This window comes from Sciurus carolinensis, chromosome 14 (assembly GCF_902686445.1).
Source record: "Sciurus carolinensis chromosome 14, mSciCar1.2, whole genome shotgun sequence".
Taxonomy (NCBI): Eukaryota; Metazoa; Chordata; class Mammalia; order Rodentia; family Sciuridae; genus Sciurus; species Sciurus carolinensis.
In genome coordinates, this window is record NC_062226.1 from 9803792 (window position 1) to 9829488 (window position 25697).

The window sequence follows — 25697 nt, forward strand, 5'->3', positions numbered from 1 at the left end:
GAAAAACAGTTCCCAGCAAGGTAGAGGGCACCATGCTCGTTTAGTTTTAATTTCCCTGAAAGAATACGTCATTAAGTTGTTATAGAAGTTACCCCTTTCAAGACCGCTAATGTTAGTTACTGTTAAGTGGAATGTTTTTGTTATTACTAACAGAGAATAGAGGAGTCAGCTAATAATTAATATTTATTCTGTTTCATGTACTCAATGACAGACTAAAACTCTAACTAGATATAGGAAGAATACAAATTGTACTTATGATTGACCTATTTATTTATTAAGTGGGAAAAATATCCTTAAACTTAATCATAAACACTAAGAAAGCAATGAAGACCAAACACCACATCAAAACTCAGAGGAATACACTCTTATATATAACTTTTAGAGAATTTGTATACTAAAAGAAATCATAGGCTCCTTACAAATTTGAGCAAATCTATTGCTTATTTATGATTTCATCCAAGTATTAATATTATTGTATTTTATTTTTGTGTCCCAACCCATGAAATCTCCCCAGTATTCTCTATAATCTGAATCTAAGGATATATTGATTATTAATATTAAAAACTGCACATGGAGACATGCCTCGCCTATGGCCTCCAAGAGGGAGGATGATCTTTCCTTTCAACATAACCATGTCAAATGTTGAATCCTCTACTCCAACAGAATCATGTCAAGTGTTGGAGTGGTAGGAAATAGATGGGGCACTTTGTATGATGTTGGAATGTTTTATTAGTGAAAAAGAAGCTCTTAAATAAACTGGGTGCTGAGACTGCCACCTGTGCTGTTTCTGTTGTGGGTGTTCCTACGTGCAGTTAGATGGAAAAGCAGGCCTTAGTAGGCTAATGTCAGCAGAGCAGTGGAAATGTCTGCAGCAGGAGTTGGCCCCATGTAAATGTTTCCCATTTCGTTTTCATGTTTAGTTTTTTTTTTTTTCCTTGTAACAAACAGGCAAAGTACATTATTTTTTAATATTTTTTAATTTGTTCTTATTAGTTATACATGATAGAGTGTATTTTGACATATTATACATATACAGAGTATAACTTCTGGTTCTTCTGGCGATACATGATGTAGAATTACATCGTTCATGAAATCGTATATGCACATAGGATAGTAATGTACCATTCCTTCTACTATCTTTCCTATTTCCACTTTCCCTCCCCTCCCTTCATTCCCCTTAGTTTCATTTTTTTAAGTAAACTCCGAAGTATGAGCATCCAACCCACCCTAAATTTTTTAGCACATTTCCTGGTACCCATTTTATCAAGTTTAATGTTATAACTTTTGATTTTTAGGCCAGTTATTTACACATTTTGTTAAGTGTGTATTTTGTTGTAAGAGGCAGGGGAGACAGGCTGCTGAAGGAATAGGTGTATTGGCTGCCCCATTTAAACTTAAAAAAAAAAAACAAAAAACCAGAAGTCCGGGTCATATGTGTCTTCCCAGGGTTCACAGGCAGCATCCTATGCCTTTGTCAATTGAAAGGAATGAGTTGTTACATTTTGATGATGTGACAGAATTTGTTGATACACCAATTGTATTGTTTAAGATGATCTAGAATAATTTAGAAACCTACTGATTTCTCTCCATTTGATTGGACATTATTGAATGCCACCTTTTATGACTTCATGAATGCCATTTGTCGTATGTGCCTGCTATTTTCAGAGCACATCTTGAATGTAAAATGTTGATTGCTGATTTTTAAAATATTATTGTGCATAATTAAAAATGTTTTTACTTAATTATGCATCATGATTTCATTCTAGATTTCAAAATTGTGCTGCCTAGGGCAACTGTAGAAGAATAGAAAGGACTTGGTGTGTTTGATGTTTTTGAAGCCCCATGTGGTGTCATTCCTCTAAAGGGTTAAATAAAACAGAGTGTGCCCATCTTCAGAACCCAAGTGGGGAGTCCACCTAGGCCAATCAGACCAATCTGAACTTTTTCACCATGAGTATCACTAAAGCATCCCATTCACATCTTCAGTTCCCTGGGGGAACACCTGAAGTTATCCTGATATTTACTTTTCCCACAAAAGCTTGTATAAAGAAATCTTAAAAACCACTTTGGAAGTTATTAATGTAAAAAGGAGAACTCCGTGACTGATGTATTATTATTTGAGTACATACTTTGTTTTATATGTGTTTTTGTTTATATGGATATTTATGGACATACGTGTTTGCTAAATGTTTCTTCATTTAAACACAAATATTTCAGGTGTATTTCTTCATTTAAATATTACTTTTAATTTTTATGAAAGTAACTCGTGTATATAGTTTCAAACTATAGTTCTGTCAATTCTTTCTATGTATCAAAAACACTCAGAACCCTTTTCAAAGCCATTTGTACCCAAGCCACATATCTTGTGATTCAGATTCAGTTCTCCTGGGGCAGGCTTCAGCAATCAGCATTTTTTTGGGGGGCAGGGCGTGTATGAGGGGTCAGAAAGGATTTCTCTGTGTTGCCTAGGCTGGCCTCTAACTCCTGGGCTTAAGCAGTCCTCCTGCCTCAGCCTCCTAGTAACCAGGAATGCAGACCTATGCCACCACACCTGGTTAAGGCTAATTTCATTGTGCTGTCATAGTAAGAATTATGGTGGAAATTTCCTTCAGTTTTGTTGCTAAAAACAGGAGTCACCTACTCGTTTGCTCTACCCCTATTTGTTTCTTCCCAGAGATCACCATGTACATCTTGGTCTTTAACTACCATTTTTCTAAGTATTCTGTTAATACTGATAGCTCTTGATTCTTCAGTTTTAGGAATTATGTATTGATTTCCTACTATGAAAGAAATTGAACTCTTTGCTCTTCCTGTCCTCAACTCACATTTCTGCCCTTTGCATCATTTTATTCAAACAATAATTTATTTACTTATTTATGCATTTATTTAGATACCAGGGATTAAACCAGGGGACACTTAACCACTGAGCCACATCCCCAGCCCTTTATTATATATTTTATTAGTGTCGGAGTCTCGCTGAGTTGCTTAGGGCCTCACTAAGTTGCCGAAGCTGGATTTCAACTTGAGATCCTCCTGCCTCAGCCTCCCAAGTCACTAGGATTATAGGCATGTGTCACCGTGCCCAGCTTACATAATAATCTTAATAACTATCTATATAGTCTTGATTAGCTAAATATTTATTGCTTATAATGACTGTAAAATGCTTTGAACAGCTAAGCAACATAGTAAACTGTGATTACATTTCCTTTCCTATGAAACTTTGTACTTTTTCTGAGACAATTGTCTTTCTTGATATTTTCTGCATTTATCAATAATTCAACCCCAGTCTCCTTGCTTTTCATCTGGATCTGCTTTCAGGTTGTGCAGGGGTCAGCTAGCTTCAGTTTCACTGTTCTAATGAATGGCCTCCCGTCGTCTCTCACTGGTCTCCCTCCACACACACCACACAGCAGTCTTCCCCGACCTCTTTTCTTCTTTGTTTTAGCATTCTTCATTTCTCTTCTGTTTGGATTCCCTCTTCTGGTATCCCATGTTCCTCTTTCTTGGTTCACTGCCTTATTTTGGGATGGCATGCCCTGTAGTATCTGTGTCTTCCTGAGGCAGGTCAGCATGAGGGAAAACACTTGAGGCGGAGCACGTGTGCATGTGTCTTGGGCTCACCTCATACTGGAACCACAGCTTTGGTTAGGTTGGAAATTATTTCCTGTCTGCATCTGCAGTATTTTCTAGCCTTTGATATTCTTGAGAAGTATGAAACATACAGAGAAATTTTATTCATATATTGGATCTTCTAGTACTCTGATTTTCTTGTTTTTTATTTTTTGTATTTTTGCTGTTTGGTAATATTTTGTTCTTTAGGAAATTCCTTTGTTATACCTTCTAATCCTTTTTAAAAGATTTTTCATTTGTTTACTAAATTTTCCTTTCATAAAGATATAGAAATCAATGTGTATGACACAGAAAAACCAATGTATGTGTATATATGTATTTGTGTATTGAGAATGTATGGGTGTGTGTGGCATATATATATGTATGTGTGTACATGTGCTATGTGTGTGCATGTAGATATATACTATATATGTATGTACATGTGTGTGCTATATATGTGTATTTGTATGTGTGCATGTGTGTATATGTGCTACATACACTTGTGTATGTGTATATGTAGCACATGCATGTGTGTATATATATGTGTGCTACATATACACACATGTACACATATATAGCACACATAAATAATTATCTTGTGTTTTAATCATGATTAAAATACCTTCTTGTGGGGCTGGGGAGATAGCTCAGTCGGTAGAGTGCTTGCCTTGTAAGCACAAGGCCCTAGGTTCGATCCCCAGCACCCAAAAAAAATAAAATAAAATACCTTCTTGTACCTTTAAGAATGTCAGTGATCATTTTAAAATTCTTCTCAGTATCCAGTTGTTTCTGTTTATTTTGCCTCCATCTTTCTTATTGGAGACTTTTCTCAAAAATATAATCTTCAATTGTCTGATTTTGTTTTAAGAGTGTAGGCTAGCACCTTGGTACTCTGAGGGAGTGAGCAGCACTTATCATTTAGTTGGTTAGTAATCTTTGGTGTTAGCATCATTAGGTTTTTCTTTATGGTCTGGTCATATTTACCAGAGAAAACTCAGCTATTGTGTGTGGAATGTAAAGATCTGACTACAAGCATATGCTGTGGTTTCCTAGAAGTGTGGGTATGTGCTTGGGTACGTGTGTGCTTACAGACATTTATCTTTGTGTCACCAGTGCCTCACACTTAAAGATTCTTAGTAAGTGTGTGTTGAAGTGAAAGCACTGTTAAACTTGAGGAAACTGTGTGTAGAGGTTAAGAATCTCGCCTAACACTTCCAGAACCAGTCTTTCTCATTCCAGGGCCCCTCCCTGCTCTTGGTACATAGGAGCAAAGGTGCTCTTCATGCTAGTCTGAGCCTTGTATCACAGTAAGGGAGTGACTGAAATACCAAGATCTGCTTAACAAGCAATTTTGACAAGCATATTTTGACTCTCAGGTTTCCCTTAGAGTTAAAACAGGCAATTGATTATCCTTATATGTAGTAGTGGAGTTTAACAGAAAAAAGGCCCTCAGTGATTCTGGGCAATATTTCTTTAGTTCTACTTCCTTTTCCTTGGAAGAATAGAATCCTTTTGAGTATTTAAATACTTATGACAGAGCTGGATCTCTGCTGGTCAAAATGATATAACATGTTTGTCAGAACAGGTGTATTTATTGGAACAACCTCGTCCTGAACATCTGACTGGTGCTTGCAGGTTGCTGCAGTCTGTTCGGATGCTCCCAGAGATCCAGTATTCAGGAGCCCCTCTGTCTACCAGGCTCACTCTCATTCTGTTTCTTTCTTGCTGTTTTGAAGGACCTCTGTGTTTCTGGTCCTGCAGTTAATGTGATATTTCTAGGTTTAGTTTAACCCTTTGGGGTTTGTTGGACTTTTTGTGAATTGTTAGATTGGAGTTTTTCATTACTGCTGGGAAATCCTCAGGCACTGTCTATTCAGATACAAACTACTCAAGCCTCTCTCCAGTCTCTTACTGGAATTCTGATTAAATATGCATATTAGACACTAACATCATGTTTTCCAAGACTCTAAAGCTTTTTCCATCATTTGGTTTTCTTGTTTAAGATTTGTATAAATTCTGATCTAGTTTTAGTTCAAAAATTCCCTCTTTAGCTCTAACACTATTAAATCCATTTATTGAGTTTTATGTTGGTATGTTATTTTTCACTTCTAAAGTTTTCTGTGGTTCCTTTTCAACAATTCCTGCCCTTTTTATAGTTTCCTATCTTTAATCTTATTCTTTATTTGAACTTAGTAAATATTGTTTATTATACATGGTAATTCCTACACCTCAAATCTGATTTTGCTGTTTAAGTAAGATACCCTTTGCTCTTTTTGTGTCCCTGTATGCTCAATTGTTTTTGACTATCTTTTCTCATTGTCCTTAGAATTGTTTGTAGGAAGTTCACAGTGCCTTAAGATGAAGGTACCTCCTGGGCTCAGTGGTACACATCTGTAATCCCAGCTGCTCAGGAGGCTGAGGCAGGAGGTTCTTCAGTTCAAAGCCAGCCTCAGCAAAAGCAAGGTGCTGAGCAACTCAGTGAGACCCTATCTCTAAATAAAATAGAGCTAGGGATGTGGCTTAGTGGTTGAGTGCCCCTGAGTTCAATCCCCTATATGCTGACCCCACTGATACTTTTATTTCTGGGTGGGGATGGAACCCAGGTCTTTGTGCATGCTAGGCAAGCTCTCTACCACTGCACCACACACCGAGCCCACCACCATCTTCTCTTTATCTAGTTTCATTATTTTAATTACTGTATCTATGCTGGCTGCGTCCAAATTTTTTTATCTTTAGGCCAGAACTCTCTCGGGAGCTTGAGTCAAATATCATCTACCTACTCTACATCTCTAGTTGGAAATTTGCAAGGTGCCCATGCCCGGGACAGAATTCCTACACCAGTTCTGCCTCCATTGTCCCCCATTTCAGTAGCGGCTCTCATGCTGGTTTTCTCATGAGAACTTGAGATGGAACTCCTTCCCATCCCACTTCCATTTGGGAAAACCCTTTTGTCTCTGACTAAATATCCAGAATTTCATCACTTCCACATCTACCCCTTCCACCACTGTCACTCACCTGAACTGTTGCATTACCTTCCCAACTGCTGTCCCTCCTGCCTTATTCTACTGCAAGTATGCCTGTGGGTCAGGTATACCCCTCTTCTGCTTGACACTTGCAGTGGTGTCTCCTCTCACTCAGAACGAAGGCCTTACTTTTTGTGCTCACACATACTCCCTCTCTCCCCAAGACTTCTCTGATCTTCTCCCTTGCTGGTCTCCTGATTGCTCAGTTCTCCACAGCCACACTGACCTCCTTCCCAGTCCTCAGTATTCTATGCAGACTGGCTCCACAGGCTCTGTGTTCTGTTCCTGCTGCCTTGAGTTCTCTGCCAGAGGCACCCACATGGCGATTCAGATATGGAGCAGATGCAGCTTCCTAGAAGGTCTTCCTCATCACCCTGTTGCCAGCCCTGTGCCTTCCCCACACTCCTCATCTGCCTTACTATTTTTTTTACTTAATAATTGTAACAGCTGACATTTATATCGTGACTCCTGGTACGGTCATTGTTCTAAGCACTTTGTATGTACCCAACTAGTCCTCACACAACCAACATGTTGCTTTATTATCCTCATTTCACTGATAAGAAAATCAAGGCACAGAAAGGTTACATAATTTTTCCCAGGATCACATATAGGCCTGTTTGGTGACCAAGGTGGGAGTGAACCCACAACCCGACTGTGAAGCCTCGGCCATTCATGCTGTGTGCCCATAGCACTTGTCTCTCTTGGGGGAAGAGCTGGTTACTAGGGATTGAAACTAGAGATGCTTTACCACTGAGCCACATTTTATTTTTAATTTTGAGACTGGGTTTTGCTAAATTGGTGAGGCTCCTGCTAAATTTCAGAGGCTGGTCTCAAGCTTGGAATCTTCTTGCCTCAGCTTCGCAAGTTGCTGGGATTACAGGAGTGTGCCACTGTGCCTGGTTTGCACTTGTCATATCTTGGTTTTATGCAACTTATTCATTTTATTCCCTGGGGGTCTGCACCTGGATACTTATCAAAATGTCAGCTCCAATAAGATGGTTTCTTCTGTTTTGTTTACTGTTGTATCTCTAGTATCTAGAACAGTGTCTGGCTCATTGGTTCCATGAGTGTTTGTTGAATAAAAATCTTATAAAGGACACTATATAGACTGTAGTACATTAATACGTTTTAATATCTCAAGATAATTTACTGGGGGAAAAGAAATGAGCAATGAAGGAAATCTGAAAATACCCATCACTGAGCATGAATGGAGGACAGTTATCAAAGTCATCTACTTTCCCCCCACCTGAAGGGCTTCCATCCCTGCTTGGATACCACTGAATACTTGTAAACCTTTGCAGTCAGACACAGGGTGATGAAAAGGATCAGAACCAAGCGTTCATTGTGTAGCAGTGAAGTCACCAGGCACTCATGGACTTCAGCATGTGGTCACTCTGCTCTGAGCCGCTGCCTGCCCTGTAGAAGAGACTGCTAACACTGATCTCTTGGGGTTGTTACAACTACAGGTCAGGATCTGGAAAGCTGCAGTAATCGTAGGTAGCACTTAGTAAATGGTAGAAATTATTGTGATAATGACACTATTTCTAGACAAAAACTATACACACACATCCAAAAAACCTACCACAAATTAGTTTATCAATATAGAGTAGATGTATTTAAATAAACTAGCAAATAGGCTTATTAATAGTACAATATATGAAAAGAGATTATCTGAATCATGTCTGAAGGTTAAGTATGTGAAAATCAATGTAAACTATGTCAGTAGGATAAATAAGAATGTAACATCCTTATCTCTAGTCATTTTGTAAAAACCTAATAAAATTTAGTGTCCATTCTTAACTAAAACACCAAGCTGATGATAAAGAGCTGGTGGTAAAAGTTGATGTATACTAATCAACTTTGTACATACACTGAGGAACACCGAAAGTATCCCTAATTAAAATAAGGAAGAAAAAGATCGTTTGCTATTACTATTATTTGTAACCTTATTTTAGTTCTGATCAAAATTTCATGAAATTTTCAGAATAAAACCATAATAGCTGTTCACACTAGTAAAAAAGGATACAAAACAGGAGAGAGAAGCCGGGTGAGGTGGCCCACACCTGTAATCCCAGCAACTCCGGAGGCTGAGGCAGGAGGATCACAAGTTCAAGGCCAGCCTCAGCAACTTAACTAGACCCATCTCAAAATTTAAAAGAAAGAAAGAAAAACAGACAGGGGGTGTAGCTCAGTGGTAGAGTGCTTGCTTAAAGGATAGGCCTTGGGTCCCTTCCCCAGCACCCCAAAAACAAACAGTTCCCAGAAGCCAGCCAAAGGTCAACTTTGTAAGCAGACCTTTCAGAGGAAGGCAGTTGGGCCTACTGTGGAAACTGTTCTGTATATAGTATTTAAGAAGAGAGTGGTTGATGAGCAAGAAAATTAGAGATGATAACTGGGGAAATAACAGTGATGTGTATTTCAACACCATTTCAAGAACATGAACAGCATGGTCAAGGATCCAAAAGCCGTCTTCTCAGGGTGGAAGAATGCCTTAGTCAATCTATCTTCTCCGAGAGATCCTTAATGTCATTCGGATTATTCCCTTTGAGTTTTTTGGGGTATTGGGGATTGAACCCCAGGGGTGCTCTACCACTGAGCCACTTCCCCAACCCTCTTCCTATTTTAGTTAGAGACAGGCTCTCATCAAGTTGCTTAGAGGCTTAGCCTCCAAAGTTGCTGGGATTACAGGCATGCTCCTTTGTTTTGATTATAAGATATTTCTAAATTATCTTAATTATTTGTTTAATATTTTGGTATTGGCTTTATATTCTCAAAGTCACAAAAATCAAAAATTTCGAATAGGAACTGGGCACAGTGGCTCATGGCTCTAATCCCAGCTACTTGGGAGGCTGAGGCAGGAGGACCCAAAGTTCAAGGCCAGCCTGGGCAATTTAGTGAGACCCTGTCTCCAAGTTAAATTAAATTAAATTTAAAAAGGGCTGGGGATGTAGGTCATTGGTAGAGCACTCCTCAGTTCAATCCCCAGAAAACTAAAAGTTGCAAAAGACCTTTTTAAGTGTTGAGGAATATTTGGAAAAAGAAACCAAATGGTGGTGTGCGCCTATGCTCGCAGTGACTCAGGAAGCTGAGGCAAGAGGACCACAAGTTTAAAGCCATCCTAAGCAACATGGTGAGGCCCTAAGCAACGTGGTGAGGCCCTGTCTCAAAGTAAAAAGCTAAAAGAGCTGGGGATGTGGCTCAGTAGTAAAGCACCCCTGGGTTCAGTCCCAGTACCAAAAATAAAAAAGGAACCAAATGTTATTTATGGAAGTGAAAATATAATGGTCAACATTTTGTTTATGGTTTTGGTTCTGGGTCTTTAACTCAGGGCACTCTACCACTGAGCTACATTCTCAGTTCTTTTTGTTTTTTTACTTTGAGACAGGATCTCACCAAGTTTCTGAGGGTCTCACTAAGTTGCTGAGGCTGGCCTCCAACTTGCAATTCTCCTGTCTCAACCTCCCAAGATGCTGGGATTACAGGTGTGCACCACTGTACCTGTCCTATATATTTGATTTTAATAGATACTACTAATTTCTAAAGTGTTTGTACCAATCTAAACATGAGTATTTTCCCCCGCATTCTTGTAATATATTCTCAAACTGTGGAAATTTTGCTAAACTGGCAAATCAAAATGATATTTTAGCATAGCTTTGATTTTATTTTTCTTTTTATCAGCAAAGTTTAGGTCTTCTATTTCCACCAATCGTATTCCTCTTTCTATAAATTCTGTTTTCTTCTACTCATTTTTTTTTTTTTTTTTTTTTTTTTTTTTGCAGTGCTGGGGATTGAACCCAGGGCCTTGTGCTTACACTCTACCAACTGAGCTATATCCCCAGCCCTTCTACTCATTTTTGTATTGAGTCAGTGAACTTTTTTCTTATGGATTTGGAGAAGGTCTTTCTATATGAAGATTAGTCCTTCATGATGTGTTTCAGATCTTTTCCTCAGTTCATCGATTGGCTTTTGATTTTAGTTGATGCTGCATTGTCCTATGCACAATTTTTCTGTAACTTTGTCAGTCTTAATAGGAAGGTCTTCTAGGTCACCAAAATAATTCATATTTTCTTTCACCACTTTTATTGTTTAACTTTTTGCATTCACATCTTGGATGTATTTGGAATTTATCCTAGTGTGTGGCATGAAGTATTGAGTCAGCTTTTTTTCAAGATGCCATCCAATTTTTTCCAGCCATTTTGAGTTGTTACTAGTATAGACACAGAAGTCCTAAGTGTTTTGGGTTTAATTTTGGACATTGGTTCTGTTCTATTGGTTTTCTGCATGCTTTTGTACTAGTGCCACACATTTTTAGTTATGTGGCTTTAAGGTATGCTTTAGACTTGGAGACTTTCCTCCTCTGCTTCTCTTTTTCAGTTTCCTGACTAATCTAATTTTTGCATATGAACTTTGGAATTACCTTTTCACTTGCAGGGAAAAAAGTATGTGGCTATTTTTATTGAGATGGGTTTAAATTTTAATAAATTAGTATAATGCATTTTAGAATGGTTTTGCCTCTAAAAATAGTTTGTCTTTCCATTTGTTAAAGTGTTCATTTTTATCATGTAGGAGCATTTTAAAGTTTGCAAGTTTTTTTTTTTTTTTTTTTCCATTTCTTATTCTGTTTACTCCAGAAATTTTGTCTTTCTTGTTCCTTTATCAAACAGGGTATGATTTTACTTCCCATGTAGATTGGCATTTAAGGAAAAAATATCCTTAATTATGCAAAGCATATTCTAGTTTTCCAGCTCACTTTTCACTGTAAGTCAGTACACTGGCATTCCACTGTAAGAGTATCCTATATGAGCAGTTACTATGATCTGCAACAAGAGATGGACCGTAGCCTCATACACCAGCAATTCAGAGTTTGGAGCCTTCAATGCAGAAAGGCAGAACCTAGATTTTGGAAATCCATCCTTGGATATCTGCTGTATATTGCCCAGTGACTATCTGCTTCTTAGTAGATAGTCAGATGACCTCCCCCAACAGGGCTGCCATCATATGTGTGCCTTTACTTAAAAATTAGTGTTCATTTAGTAAAAGACCCTTTCAGCAAGTACAGCATGGCCTTTAGATATGAAGTGACACATCTGCAGGGGTGCGGATGTTTCTGCAATGGTTCATGAGTTAAAGGGCCAAATCCATACCAGAGTACTTTGGGAAATTACTGAGTAACCACTGTTGATCAAAGCTTTAATGAAAGTTTTAAATTCTTATATATTACAGAATTTCACAAACTTGTTTGGACAGCCACTAGTCTGCTTGCTTTCTCCTACGGCATACCCAAAAGCTTTACAAGGTATGTTCGCTCAGTGCCTGTTACACCTGTAGGTTGCAAATGAATAGTATCTGCATTTGAATAATACTGATCTTTGTTTTTCCCTCCCACAATGATTACAAGTGAATTTATGGTTTCAGTGTGGCAGGTGTCAATCTGACATATAACCAGAAACCTTGCCAGCAACCAGACTTTCCTAATGTGTTAGACCTTGAAATAATTCCTCCCTGAGAAAGAAGTGGTTGGTCTCTTGCTGTTGGGGACCTCATGATTTATAAACGGTAATTTTGATTTACAGGTGTGTGTTCTGATTTGCTTTTCATATCCATACATATCTTTGATTACATATTTTAGCCATCTTCTAAGACCATAGGATTGCTGGTCTAGGAAACTTCTCAGCTTATGCCTCAGAGTTAGGAGAAGCTTTATGGCATAACTTTAAAGGGTTTACTTTTCTTCTCTACTTTTACCTCGTATTACTTTTTAACATAAAAGAACCTCTTCTAAGTCTGCCAGAGAGACAAGTTAGCAGCTGGGCCTTTCTCCAGTGGCTGAGAACTGACAGACTTTTTGCCCTTACTGATTTGTATTTCATAGGTAACACATAAGGCCTAATTCTAACTGGCAGTCATTTAGTGGGTGAAATTCTAAGCAACCTGAACGCTGTTCCAGCAGTACTTGTCACTGTCTCACTATCTCCCTGACTGTGAATAGTGCTGATGTCTCTCTGTGGGAGATGGTATTTTACTGCTACTTCCCAGCCAGAAGTCCTGTCTGCTGACATAGTTTGACACAGGAAGTGATGGTCAGCATTTGAATGCCTGAGAGAAGCTGGAGACTTTCACCGTTGTTTTAAGGTAAGTTCTGCTGTTTAACAGGGAAAAACATATAGAAATACTAAGTTCATGTATCCAAAAGCCAGATTACTAAGGGATAGAACTTACCTTCAAACAACGGTAAAATTCTCCTGCTTTGAGGATTTTGTTATCCTGTTTCTTATTATTTCTGGAGGAATGTAACCCCTTCAGCTACTTGTGCTTTTTGTTATCATTCTGTCCTATGGTGATGTAACTTTAGTTCAAATTACATGGTCAGGGCTGGGTGTGGTGACACTATAATCCCAGTGACTCAGGAGTCTGAGACAGGAGGATCGTAAGTTCAAGGTCAGCCTCAGCAACTTAGCAAGACCCCATCTCAAGATAAACTGGGGGGAAAAAAGGGGGAGGGGTGTATGTGTGGGTGTAGCTCAGCAGTAGAGAGTGCTTTCCTAGCATAGCATGCAAGAGGCCCTGGGTTTGATCTCCAGCATCACCAAAAAATCAAATAAATAAATAAAATACATGTTTAAGATTTGGGATGTAGCTCAGCGGTAGAATGCTTGCTTAGCATCTGTGAGCCTCTGGGTTCAATCCCCAGTGCTATGAAAACAAAACAAAAAATAGTTACATGGTCAAAGGGGTTAATACCAAGATTATTTATCTGAAACACTCTATTATGTAGAAGAGAAAAAACACAGACTTTAACATAGACTGAATTTGAATCCCCACCTAGCCACTTACTTGCTGTGTGACCTTGGGAAGTTACTCAGCCATTCTGTCCCTCAGCAATCTTATCTTTCAAATGGAAATAATAGTAGTACTTACCTCACAGAATAATGCTAGGTATTCAGTATGTACTATCATTATTATTAATATGCTTAGTTGTAATAAATGTCCCTTATACTTTTTCTTTAGGACCTTGTCCTTGTACTATAAAGATTAGACCTCAGATACATTAAATAAATTGTTCAATTATATAGGCAAGTTCAAAATTCTGATGTGACGATCATTTAGGATTTATCCAGTGGCATTATTGCTCCTCACCTCTGCAAAGGGGAATTTCCCTCCATGTAGGCACAAAACTAGCAAATAGGTAAGTAATTGGAATGCCAGATGAGGTTCCTGCACTTCAAGTATCTAAATCCTACAGCCCTTATTAGTCAAGGATTAGCTTCTTCTTTCAGCACAGTTATGCAACATGTATTTATCAGGCATCGTGTTAGGCTCTAGGGGGTAGACTCTGGTCTGGTACACACAGTCATGTTTCCCACAGAACCATGGTCTAGAAGGCCAAGAACCTAACAGGCAAGTGCCTAAGTGCTATACGTGTTTCATAGGAGGCGGCACAGGAACGCCTGCAGGGAGCTCCTAACCAGCATGTGAGGGCGAGACAGAGGGATCAGGTGGTGTCTAAAGTGGACGTCAAGGGCTCGCAGAATTACCTGAGGATGGGGAGTAACTGAACAAGAGTGTGCTGTAATCCTGAGATGAGAGAGCTCTTCTAGCTGAAGGGTACAGTTAGGGATCGTGCAACTGAAGATGAAAAATCTCTTAAAATTTGTTAAGTAATTTTAGTGGAGGACTATGGGCATCAACAGAAATTTTATACAGAGGAGTAGCATGTAAGAGCGTTCAGTCAGCCCCCAGAGGATGAACTGGAGAGAAGCACTGATGGGAATAGGGAGATGGTGGTGGCCAGGGCATGGGCAGTGCCTGGGTGGCTGGCATCAAAGACTCTAAGCCCGGGGCTGGGGATGCAGCTTAGTTGGTAGAGTTGCAAGCACAAGGCCCTGGGTTCAATCCCCAGCACCACAAAAAAAAAAAAAAAAAAAAAAAAAACAGACTCTATGCCCATCAAACCAACAATACTGTGATAAAGTGGTTGTAAGATGAAGGAAGAACAGGGAGGAGGAATAAACTATAGGTCTCTGGCTCAGCGCTAGTAGGAATAATGAGACTTGAGGAGAAGCACATTTGTGGCGAACTAAAGGGGGAAGGGTTTTCTTAAAATTGCTGGCATGTTGGGCTGGGGTTGTGGCTCAGTGGTAGCACCCTCGCTTAGCACACGCGAGGCCCCAGGTTCAATCCTCAGCACCACATAAAAGCTAAAAAAAGATATTGTGTCCACCTATAACTAAAGAATACATTTTTAAAAAATCTAAAAATATCTATTTCTTAAAAATTGCTGACATGTTGAGTTTGAGATGTCACTGACAGTTTGAACGAAGGAGACTAGAGCAACACTGTTCCATAAAACACAGAGAAAGTTACATATTTCATTTTAAATGTCTGGTACACACTAAACTAAAACAGGTGAAATGAGTGTAAATAATACGTCTTTTTGTACTTTGACTTGACTTTGAAATCTGGTGTGTCTCAGTGGATCTTAACTTGGAGGAGTCGCATTTTAAGTGTCCACTAGATACCACAGGACACCATGGTGCTAGAACTAAGGAAGTCAGTCTGGGCCACATGGAGAGAATTACAAATCAGTAGGCATATAAATGGTGACTAAAATAACAGCAGTTGGTATGATCAGCAGTATATAGGACCAAAGTAGGAGACTGTTGATATTTAAGGGCTAATCAGAGAAAGCACAACTAACAAAGGAGAATGAAAATGAATGGTAACTGTAGTACTTATCCAAGAATTCTATCTTGGAGAGCCCATCAGGATAATCTATCATGCCAGGCATGGTGTTGCACACCTGTAATCCCAGTGACATGGGAGGGTGAGGCAAGAGGACTGCAAGTTCAAGATCAGCCTCTACAATTTAGCAAGACCCTAAACAACTTAGGGAGACTCTCAAAATAAAAAATAAGGGCTGGGGTTGTGGCTCAGTGGAAGAGCGCTTGCCTAGCATGTGTAAGGCACTGGGTTCAATCTCAGCACCACATATGAATAAATAAAGGTTCATCAATAACTAAAAAAAATAAATAAATAAAAAAGGGCTGGGGATGTGGTTTGGTGGTTCAGTGCCCCTGGGTTTAATCCCCCACCCCGAAAAAAAAATTATCTTGGCCACATTTGGATTAAATTTGTTAGTTGGGGTTAAAAAGTAGTAAGGAATATGTACATTTGTTTTCTAGACTCTAAAATAAAAGTTTGTTCAGCAGAAGACAACATGCTTGTTGTGTGTTTTTGTAGATTCTTGCAGAATCTGCCTTGTTGAATTATGTTTTAACGATATAGCTTTAATTTTTTATATTATCAGTATACTAAAATGTTCCTCAGATGTATGTCTTACCTTTTGCAAAACTTCTGTCTATATATATAACATGTTTGTTATTGCAGATCAATCTCAACGAGGTAGCCTCTTCACTCTCTTTTTGAACAATCCTCTCATGGCCTTCCTGTTTGTCTCTGGATTGTCAAGCATGCGTAGAGGCCTATGGGAAAAATGTCAAGAATATCTTCGAAAAATCAACCGTGATATTGCCCAGCTACTGACCCATTCACGTTCAATAGGTACCCTACTAATCTAACTGCACACATAACAGAATGTTCTGTAACGACTTAAAATGCTTACTTATTTTAAATTGTTTGAACTTTTAAAGGTATTTGTCCCAGGCAGGAAAGTCAAGGCTTTCCTGAAGTTTCTTCCCCTTTGAAATGTAGTTGTTATATAAGCCTCCTTTTACTGTCACCTTTGTCCTCTTTGCAGATCAGGCATTTCTCCAGTTTTTTGGAGATGAATTTCTTCGCTTACTTCTCACAAGATTTATCTTTTGTTCAGCCACCATGAGGATGCACAAGATTTTTCGGGTAGGCAAAGAATATTAATTTACCATTTTCACTAATTTTACCATTTTAGTTATTTAAGAATCATGTATTATATTTTGCTTATATTAAAGAAAGTCTAAATAGATCAAAAGTAATGTTTAGAAATGAACATGTAAAGTATAAAGATTAATAATATCAAGACACATCTGAGTACCTGCCTTCCTACTTAAGAACATTTTCATTGACTTTGAAGCCCTCTCTAGGTCCTCTGATCCTATCTCCTTTGCAAATGCAATTGACATCTGAATTTTATGATTCAATTTGCTTTGCTTTATAATTTTGTCACATGTATTTGTGTTTTGTTTTGTTTTTACAGTACTGAGGATTGAACCCAGGGGCACTCAACTGTTAAGCTATATCCTCAGCCCTTGTTTATTTTATATTTTGATACAGAATCTGGCTAAGCTGCCCAGGCTGGCTTGAATTTGTGGTCCTCCTGCCTTAGCCTCCCAAGTACCTGGGCTTTAGAAGTGTGTACCACAGTGCTCAGCTTATGTTTGTATTTCTGCACAAGATACTGATAGAAACATACTGCCTTTTTTCCTTCAGTTGTATTCTTGAGATTGAGCCATATTGATGACTACAGCTTTCTTTCATTTGTTTTGGCTACACAATATGAGGCATTATTAACTATATATCATAAATTACTTATCTATTCTACTGATAATGAATATGTGGATTGTTTCCAGGTTATTATTATATAAATAATGCCGATATGAAATTCTCATGTCAGTTTCCTGGTGCACGTATGTAAAATGTTCTCTGTAGAATATACCTAATGGCAGCATTGCAAAGTTGGAGGATGTAAGCACATTTAGCATTTTCCAAAGTGGGTTCCTGTTCACACACACTAGCAGTGTGTAGAAGTTGCTATTACTCTGAATCTTCCTTGTTGAACTCACCCTTTACATTTTGTGTGAATCTGGTGTATCTAGAATAGTAAGTTACTGTGGTTTAATTTTCATCTCCAGGATTACTGTCAAGGTTGAGCAACTTCTCCTAAGTGTTATTCTGTGTTCAAGTGTACTCAAGTCTTCTGCTTGACTTGATAGGTCATTTTGTTCTGTTTCTTTTTATGCATTCCTGTACCTACACAACATTGTTCATTGAGGTTTTTCAGATGTTAGCTAGCCAGGCATGGAGACACATACCTGTAATCTCAGTGACTCAGGAGACTGAGGCAGGAGGACTGCAAGTTGGAAGCCAGCCTCAGCAACTTAGTGAGACCCTCGGCATCTAATCAAGATCCTATCTCAAAAAATAAACAGGGCCGGGATGCGGCTCAGTGGTTAAGCAGCCCAGGTGCAATAATACCTCCAGTACATACCCCCCATCGCCGCCCCCCCAAAAAAAAGTCTGCTTATATTGTTTTTCCCACAGGTTTTAGGTCTTGTATTCCTGGTTCTTTGTACATCTACAAAATTTGTACATATACAAAACATAGAAAATAGACATTGTGAATTTTATTTGTTCATTCATTCATTTTTTTGTTACTAGGAATTGACGCAGGGACACTTTACCCCTGAGCTATATCCCCAGTCCTTTTCATTTTTTAATTTTTTTATATGTATCTTTTGTACTGAGGATTTACCCAGAGGAGCTTTATTGCTGAGCCACATCCCTAACCCTTTTTTTTTTTTTTTTTTTTTTTTTTTTTGGGTGCTGGGGATTGAACCCAGGGCCTTGTGCTTGCAAGGCAAGCACTCTACCGACTGAGCTATCTCCCCAGCCCCCCCTAACCCTTTTTGATATTTTGTTTTGAGATAGGATCTTGCTAAGTTACTGACACTGGCCTTGAATGTGCCATGTTCCCATTTAATCCTCCCTATCTCCAGGATTACTGGCAAGCACCATCACACACTGTGAATTTTATGATGTTGAATTCTGGATTTTGTTGTCTTCCTTTAAAAATTGTTGGAGAAGCCAGGTGTGGTGGTACTTGCCTGTAATCCCAGTAACTCAGGAGGATGAGGCAGGAGGATCACAAGTTCAAGACTATCCAGTTGCTTAGGAAGGCCCCAAGCAACATAGTGAGACCCTGTCTCAAAACACTGATAACTGCTTGGGACGCTGAGGCAGGAGGATCAAGGGTTCAAAAGCAACTCAGTGAGACCCTGTCTCTAAAATAAAATACAAAATAGGGCTGTGGATGTGGCTCAATGGATGAGTGCCAGGAGTTCAATCCCTGGTACCCCCCCCCACCAAAAAAAAAAAAAACAACATTGAATAAAGGGCTGGGGATGTGGCTCAGCTATTAGGCACCCTTGGGTTCAATGCCCAGTACCTACCTACCTAAATAAATAAAGTGTTGGACTTTATTCTTGCAAGAATTATTTTAGTTACGAATCTCTTTCATCTTTTATAGCTACTTTTAAGTTTTTAGGGGTGGACTTAGAGTAGACTTATTTAGGCCTAAGAGGCATCATACTTTTTTTTTCTTTTTTAAGATTTTTTTATTTGTTCTTTTTAGTTATACATGACAGTAGAATTTATTTTGATATATCATACATACATGGAGCACAACATCCCACTTTTGTGGTTGTACATGTTGTGGAGTTATACTGGTCATGTATTCATATAGGGACATAAAAAAGTGATGTCCGATTCATTCTACTGTCTTTCCCATTCCCATCCCTCCTCCCTTCTGCCAACTCTACTTTAGAGGTGTCATTCTTTTGAGGTCTCTTTATATATCAGGAAATATTCTGTACTATGAAAGATGTTTAATAAACTCAGACATCATCCAGCTCCAAGTTGAGAGAATTGTTCAGCTTATTGTCCTACAGCACTTGATTTTTTTCTTTTTAAAGTTTTGAAGCATTACAATTTTCTGTTCTTCATGGTATTTGTGTAGTAAAATAATTTTATCTTTGTTATGTTATGAGTGAATCCTATAAGCAGAGAGAGAGAAGTGACATTTGAATATGTGAACTATCACGTGAGATACATGGAAAAGTAGTAATTTATTTCTTTAGGAAATTGTAAATGTGTGGCAAGAATATAGTCTGTAGAATTACCAAGTGAAGAAGAATTTCCAAGCAAGAATTACCTGATTCTTGAAATGGTCTTTTTGCTTTCATGTCAAATTTCCCTATGTTAAGCTTTTTCAGTTTTATTCCTTTTCTGCCTGCTTCCCCCACCCCCCAATTTTTACCTTCATATATATCTACTTAACTCCTTTTTTCATTCCCTTTTCTAGTATCTGCAAAATCTCATCCATTTTCATTGCTTCAGTATTTATTTTAATGAAGAGTATATCAACATTTAAATCAGATTAAATCTGTCTTTTGAGATACAGCCCTGAATTTTTTACATTCTGGTTATGGGGCATTTCTAATCTGTATTGCCCTATTATCTCAAATAAAATACACTTAAAACCTGAAGCTTTATACTATACCTAAATTGTATCCTCCTGTATCTCCCTTTTTCTCTCAGTAGCTCCCAGCTCTTCTCTCATGTCATCCATTTCTCAATCTTATTTTTGACATCTCCCTCTTCTATAGTTACCAAGACCATTAAGCTTACTTCATGGGTGCTTCTCTTATCTTTTACCTTTTGATTTCCTCAGCATCTATTCATTTATTGAACAAAAACTTTGAAATTCTCTATCTACTAAGATTTTCCCCTCAGTAAGAAGGAAAGACAGTTTCCAAATAATATAGAGCATCGTGCCTAGCACCCAGCCCTCAGCAAATGTTTGTGGAAGAACCAATTAATATATTGTTGAACCATATGAATTTATAATTTTTAGAAGTCAAAATGGTCAAATATTCATAATTCAACATGTTCAACAAACATATTTCTAGAAGTAATCATACCAATATGAAAGAGGAAAATATTAGGTTACTTCTTAATACCATGTCCCTGTTGCATATAATTTTCTTCTAATAGATAAAAAGCTTGACTTTTCTCTTCTTTGCCTACCAGGAAACACGAAATTATCCAGAATCATATCCACAACTGCCAAGGGATGAAACAGTGGAGAATCCTCATCTCCAGAAGCACATTTTGGAATTAGCATCCATTCTGGATGTTCGAAATGTCTTCTTTGAAAATACCATAGATGACTATTAAAACAAAACAATCCTGTTGAAACAAATTTTTCATTTTCCACAGATTTTAAATGGTGCAGTTTTCTAATGTGATGACAAACACATAGTGTGTTACTTAGTTTTTATTTTTTAATTTAGGACCACCATTTTAAAAGCAAACTAAAAACAAAGTGTTCAAACTTTTAGGGTAACTGTTTTAAAATGCAATCTTTCAAGTCTTTTAAAAACTCAATTAATCTTGTAATTTTTATGTTTTGGTTTTGATGTATGGATACTTACTCAAATAGTCACTGTTCTCACTCTGAGAAGAGTAAATTGTTTTATTTTTGTATAATGAGAAAAATCCAACTCCTGGACCTGGACCTTAAATGTCCAGATTTGGAAAACATATAATTATTCATAATGATGAGACTGGCCAGCATGGACTACTAAAAATTAGGATAAGAGTCCTTCCATAATATTTCTTTTCATTCCAAGTGTGTAGGTAGGAAATACATGATTCTTTGAAGCATGATGTCAAGACAGTTCTTAAAATCATTGAATTCTTTTAAATACTGTCAAAATTTCAGAAATGATTTAGGATTGATTTGCCTCTGAAAGCTGTATCTTTCACTTGAGATAATATTATTTGGAATATCTGAGTACTGTTGTTGTTAAGAGGGTTTTTTTTTTTTTTTGCATATTTTGATTTCTTTGTAGTCTTTGCTGGAAATGAAAGGGAAAACAGCTTTTAACATTTCAGTCAAAAAATCAGGTTGTTGATTTCATAATACAAGTCTCCAGTAGGAACTGTATTTAAATTTAAATACTTAGTTTATGAGATCATGTTTAAATACTGACTGGCTGGGGATGTGGCTCAGTGACAGCTTCTGATTTCCTTGTATAGTCCACATATATGAAACTTCAGAGTCAGAGATAATATTATTTTTGGTTGAGGGTAACTGGGTGTTTATAAAAACTAAATTATAAATTGATTTTGCATTGAAATTTTGGAAATAAGATTTGTTTAAACTCCTTGTATTTAATTGCTTTATATTCATGCAGAAGTTTTTTTTCTCATTTGAAATGGGATTCAATGTATATTTAAAAATTTTTGTGGTTTAATTCCTTTCATCCCCTCATAATTTTACCAGCACAAACTATGACAGTTTTTCCTCCTCCTTTGTGCAGTATTTATATTCAGAAATTTGTGAATGAAAAGGCCTTCTATGTAATTTTCTGTGGTTTCACATTCTACTTCTGACTATCCCAGAGGAAATGAGGTGATTGGTTTTAGTACCCCTTTCTTGTGTCCCTAGGGAAATTTTACTGTAATATTTTTAACATGGTTTTCATCTCTGGCAAATAATTTGGGCTGTTATCCCCATACCTGTTCCACTTTGCTGATTTTTTTCATCCAAAGTCTTAAACTGATTGTTCTTGGGTTTAGGGATTTTAGGGTGCTTTGTTTACCTTTTAAAAAGTTGTTATTCTTTTTGTTCTTTCAAGCAGTATTTCAGAATACTTTGGAAAAGTTATCTTAGAATGAGATTTCTTTTGCTGGTGGGTTTTCATTTTCAGGTAGACTGCTTTCCTTTTGTTCTAATACCTTAATAAATGTCACAGAATTCTTTTCATAACAGCGTTCACCTGAACCATAGCAGTAGACTCAGTGGACTGTCATTAGTTCACTGGCCTCATGTTCCAAATCCCCTGAACTTCTGTACCACTTACATTTCTATCAACGCACATTTTCCTGGTTGTCTAGTGTTTAAAATAATTAGTATTCATTGTCCTGAGTTGTATCCTCACCTGATAAGCTTAAGGAACACTGGTGTGAGAACCAGGAGTTCTGAGTTCTGATCCTAGCTTTCCCAGTAACTGGCATTATGCCCTTTGACAAGTGTGCTCATGTCTCTTTTCGCACTCTCCCATGAACAATGGAGGGGGTGATCCAAGGTCCTTCACAGCTCTGTGATTCTACAATTTGGATTCTTGGTTCCAAAAATACTGACGTCCTTACCCTTGCTACCAGGGAAAATACTGTTTTTAGCACACACAGCATTCTTTTCATGTTTACTGAGACTCTATTCAAGGAAAAAAAGTTTGGATTCCAGTTAGCAGTTTTAGAGACCAGTTTGGAGAGAGACTGTCTTAAAGAAAGTAACTGTCATGATTAGAAACTTGTCCATCTTAGAAAGAACAACAGGGATTTAGATTCTGACATGGCCTTTTCACCTAATAGTAGTGTAATTCCTTACTGGTAGGCAGAAATCTAAATTGTTCTGAAGGTATCTTGAATCTTCAAGGAGAGCAAAACTGTCATAGAAAATTTCAAGCTATTGTTTCATTCATGTCTTCATGAAAATTGTTTATTATCCAGCCACTATGTTCCACATTTTCTTCTGGGCCCTGGAGAAACAAAATTCTTGTTCTTTACGATGTTCACATTCTCAAGGAGAGGTCAGGCGAAAACTTAAGTGAAATTTATGTTAGCAAGTGACAAGTAGGATGAAGAAAATTAAGATCATGGGAAGGGAAATCTTTTGTTTGTTTTTTGAGAGAAAATCAGTGTTTAAAAGAGAAACTGGGGTAGGCATCATATGAGAAAGTCACCTCTGTACAAACACTTCATATTTCTGTCTTTACTTTTTATTAGGAAAGTTTTATACACAGAGAGAGATTAACAACCCTTCTTGTGCCCTGTACCTAGCTTCTATGTTTTACAGTATTAATCAAGGAAGAAGAAATGTAAAAGTACAATCACTTAATGGGCTCAGTATGACAATGCCAATGAATTTTGTGTTTTACTTGCTCATCACCTATCTTTATAAAAATTTTAAACCCTATTTATTTAATTTTAGAAGTCATAAAAATTTAAATATTGGAACTAAGAGCAGAACAAAGCAATGGGAAACAACTTGCTTTCAAATTGCACAAACTCCCTGGAGATTCTGATACAGTCTTTAGTCTCTCTTAAGAATCACATTAACAAATTAGAAAGCATAAAATTGCAAACCGTCAGTAATAAACAAAACAAAATGAAGCACAATGGAATTTTCCTTACCTCTCTCCTTTTTTTTTTTTTTTTTTTAAATCCAGGTATGCTTTTACCACTGAGCTATATCCCCAGACCTTTTTGTTTATTGGTTTTGTTTTTGTTTTTGTTTTTGAGACAGGGTCTCCCTAAGTTGCTTAGGGCCTCACTAAGTTGCTGAAGCTGGCCTTGAACTTGTGATCCTCCTGTCCCAGCCTCCTATGACACTGGGATTATAGGTGCCACCACATCCAGCTTCTTTATATTTCTGAAGTTGGTAAAGCAACCATCTTCACTGTTTTACAGAAAAGAAAGTTGAGATCCAAAAAGCTATCTGATTATTCATAATGATGGAGCTAGCTGTCTCTTAGTCTCAGCCCAACTTCCCAATAGCTCAGACTGTTGTCTATAATGAACAAGAAAGAAATTATTAGAGATTTATATTTTGGCACAAAAGGTTTTGGTACCTTTTTTTTTTTTTTTTTAACTGTATCAGATACTGAAACCAGTGAATTAGCCTAAATTTTTATTTAGTATTTATAAAAATCAGCTATTTTATCTTTGATTTCATCCAGGATGTATGTATTTTCCTCCTAGAAAGTGGTGCTCTCAAAACTCTCAAAGCACAGAATTCATTGTGTTCTTTATATTTTTCCCAAACTATCCCATTTTGAGGTTGTAGAAACAAAGTGCAATCCATTTCTGATATAGGATCTGGATCCCCCCCTGCATCTGTGGATTGCTGTTTATTTTCTTTGTGCAATAGAATTCCCTGACACAAATTACTTGGTAATTGTGCTCAATTAAAGTAAAGGGAAAAGTGACAAATCAAATTTGTATATCAATTATGGGGCTTTCTTTAGCATTCTTCTTCTAGATTAATCTCTGACCTTTGTGATTTAGTAATTTTCTGTCTCTGAGGAGTGGTTTGGATCCAGTTGAAAAAATCAAGTACTCGGTTATGCATGGAGACTTGTAATCAGCCTGATCTCCAGAGAACATTCTGGACTGGAAATATAGTAAGGTACCAAGGTCTGAAAACTTGGCCACTGCCAATAATTCAGAATCATTCGCCCACCCCATGTGAGTAAAAGATTTGATATGAATGCTTTTAGTCTCCTCGTGATATTTTGGATGTTTATGTTCCTGTGTGTTTACTTGGAAAATAATATTTACGTTGAGGTCTCTTTTTTGACCTTATTTATTTGAAATTCTTATTTTATTTTTATGGCATGTGTATATTTTTGTGATGCTAAATGCAATCCCTGTGTATACTTTTTGTACATACATGTACATATCTGTAAATATATTGGTATGCAATTATGTAGTATGTGTATATTATATACCCATACCCATTGTGGGCTGAATTTATTTAAGTTCTGTGAGGACATCCTAGTGGCATTGTTCATGCTGCTGAAATTAGGTTGTGGTTGGATCTCATTCACAAGCCTCTGTTTTGAGGGGCTTGTGTTGGGATAAAATGGGCTCATTTGGAGTTGAAATTAGGATATGAAGATCTTAACAGAAAGCTGGACATTCTTAGCTTTAAAATCATTTGCAAACTTCCACTTAAATTGATAATAATTAATGATATAACCCTAAAAAAACACATGTGAAGTGAGACACCAGCAGGTTCCTAAGCTGTATTAGTTCTTTATTTACTTGACCCATATTTATCATTATTACTGAATAGTTATAACTGTTTGTTGGGAATTAATCTAGGGGTTATGGAAAAAGTTTCGTTGATCACATTTTCAAATAGGTAGGAAAATGTCCTTTAAGTGGTGGAAATGTGTTCCTCCTTGTCACTTCAATACCTGATACTAAATTTTAATTTTGGATTGTTTTTAATTAATATGCTTCATTTTATATGTGTCTCTGTGAGGCAGAAAAAGGGGCATTAGCTAAGGAAGGCCTAACCTAGGTGGGGTAGGATTTAATGAGGAACAGGAGGTTATTAATCTGTATATTTATAGCAGCTGTGATTAATTTAGTCCTGTCTTGGCATTTCCAACTATAGATTTTTCTTATTGGAATTTCATTTCAAAGATGAGTATGCTCATCTGAGAAAATGCTTCCAAAGAATAAAATGCCTCCAGTTGTATTGCTGAGTCTCCATGA

At 37.4% G+C, this 25697-nt stretch overlaps 1 protein-coding gene across 4 annotated transcripts in view; it reads left to right on the top strand.

Annotated features, from left to right (window-relative positions):
- Scai (suppressor of cancer cell invasion) overlaps nt 1-21212 on the top strand; it is a 148440-nt gene extending 127228 nt beyond the window's left edge. For 3 of the 4 annotated variants that reach the window (XM_047525628.1, XM_047525630.1, XM_047525629.1), the window contains 4 exons: nt 11856-11928; nt 16020-16193; nt 16390-16490; nt 20436-21212. In XM_047525628.1, the coding sequence (XP_047381584.1) occupies nt 11856-11928; nt 16020-16193; nt 16390-16490; nt 20436-20582 (495 nt within the window). In that variant the 3' untranslated portion in view covers nt 20583-21212. Of the gene's footprint in view, nt 1-11855; nt 11929-12621; nt 12765-16019; nt 16194-16389; nt 16491-20435 lie in introns of those variants that run through there. The other variant, XR_007105045.1, reaches the window with a different exon arrangement.
- Nucleotides 21213-25697: the final 4485 nt, after the last annotated feature.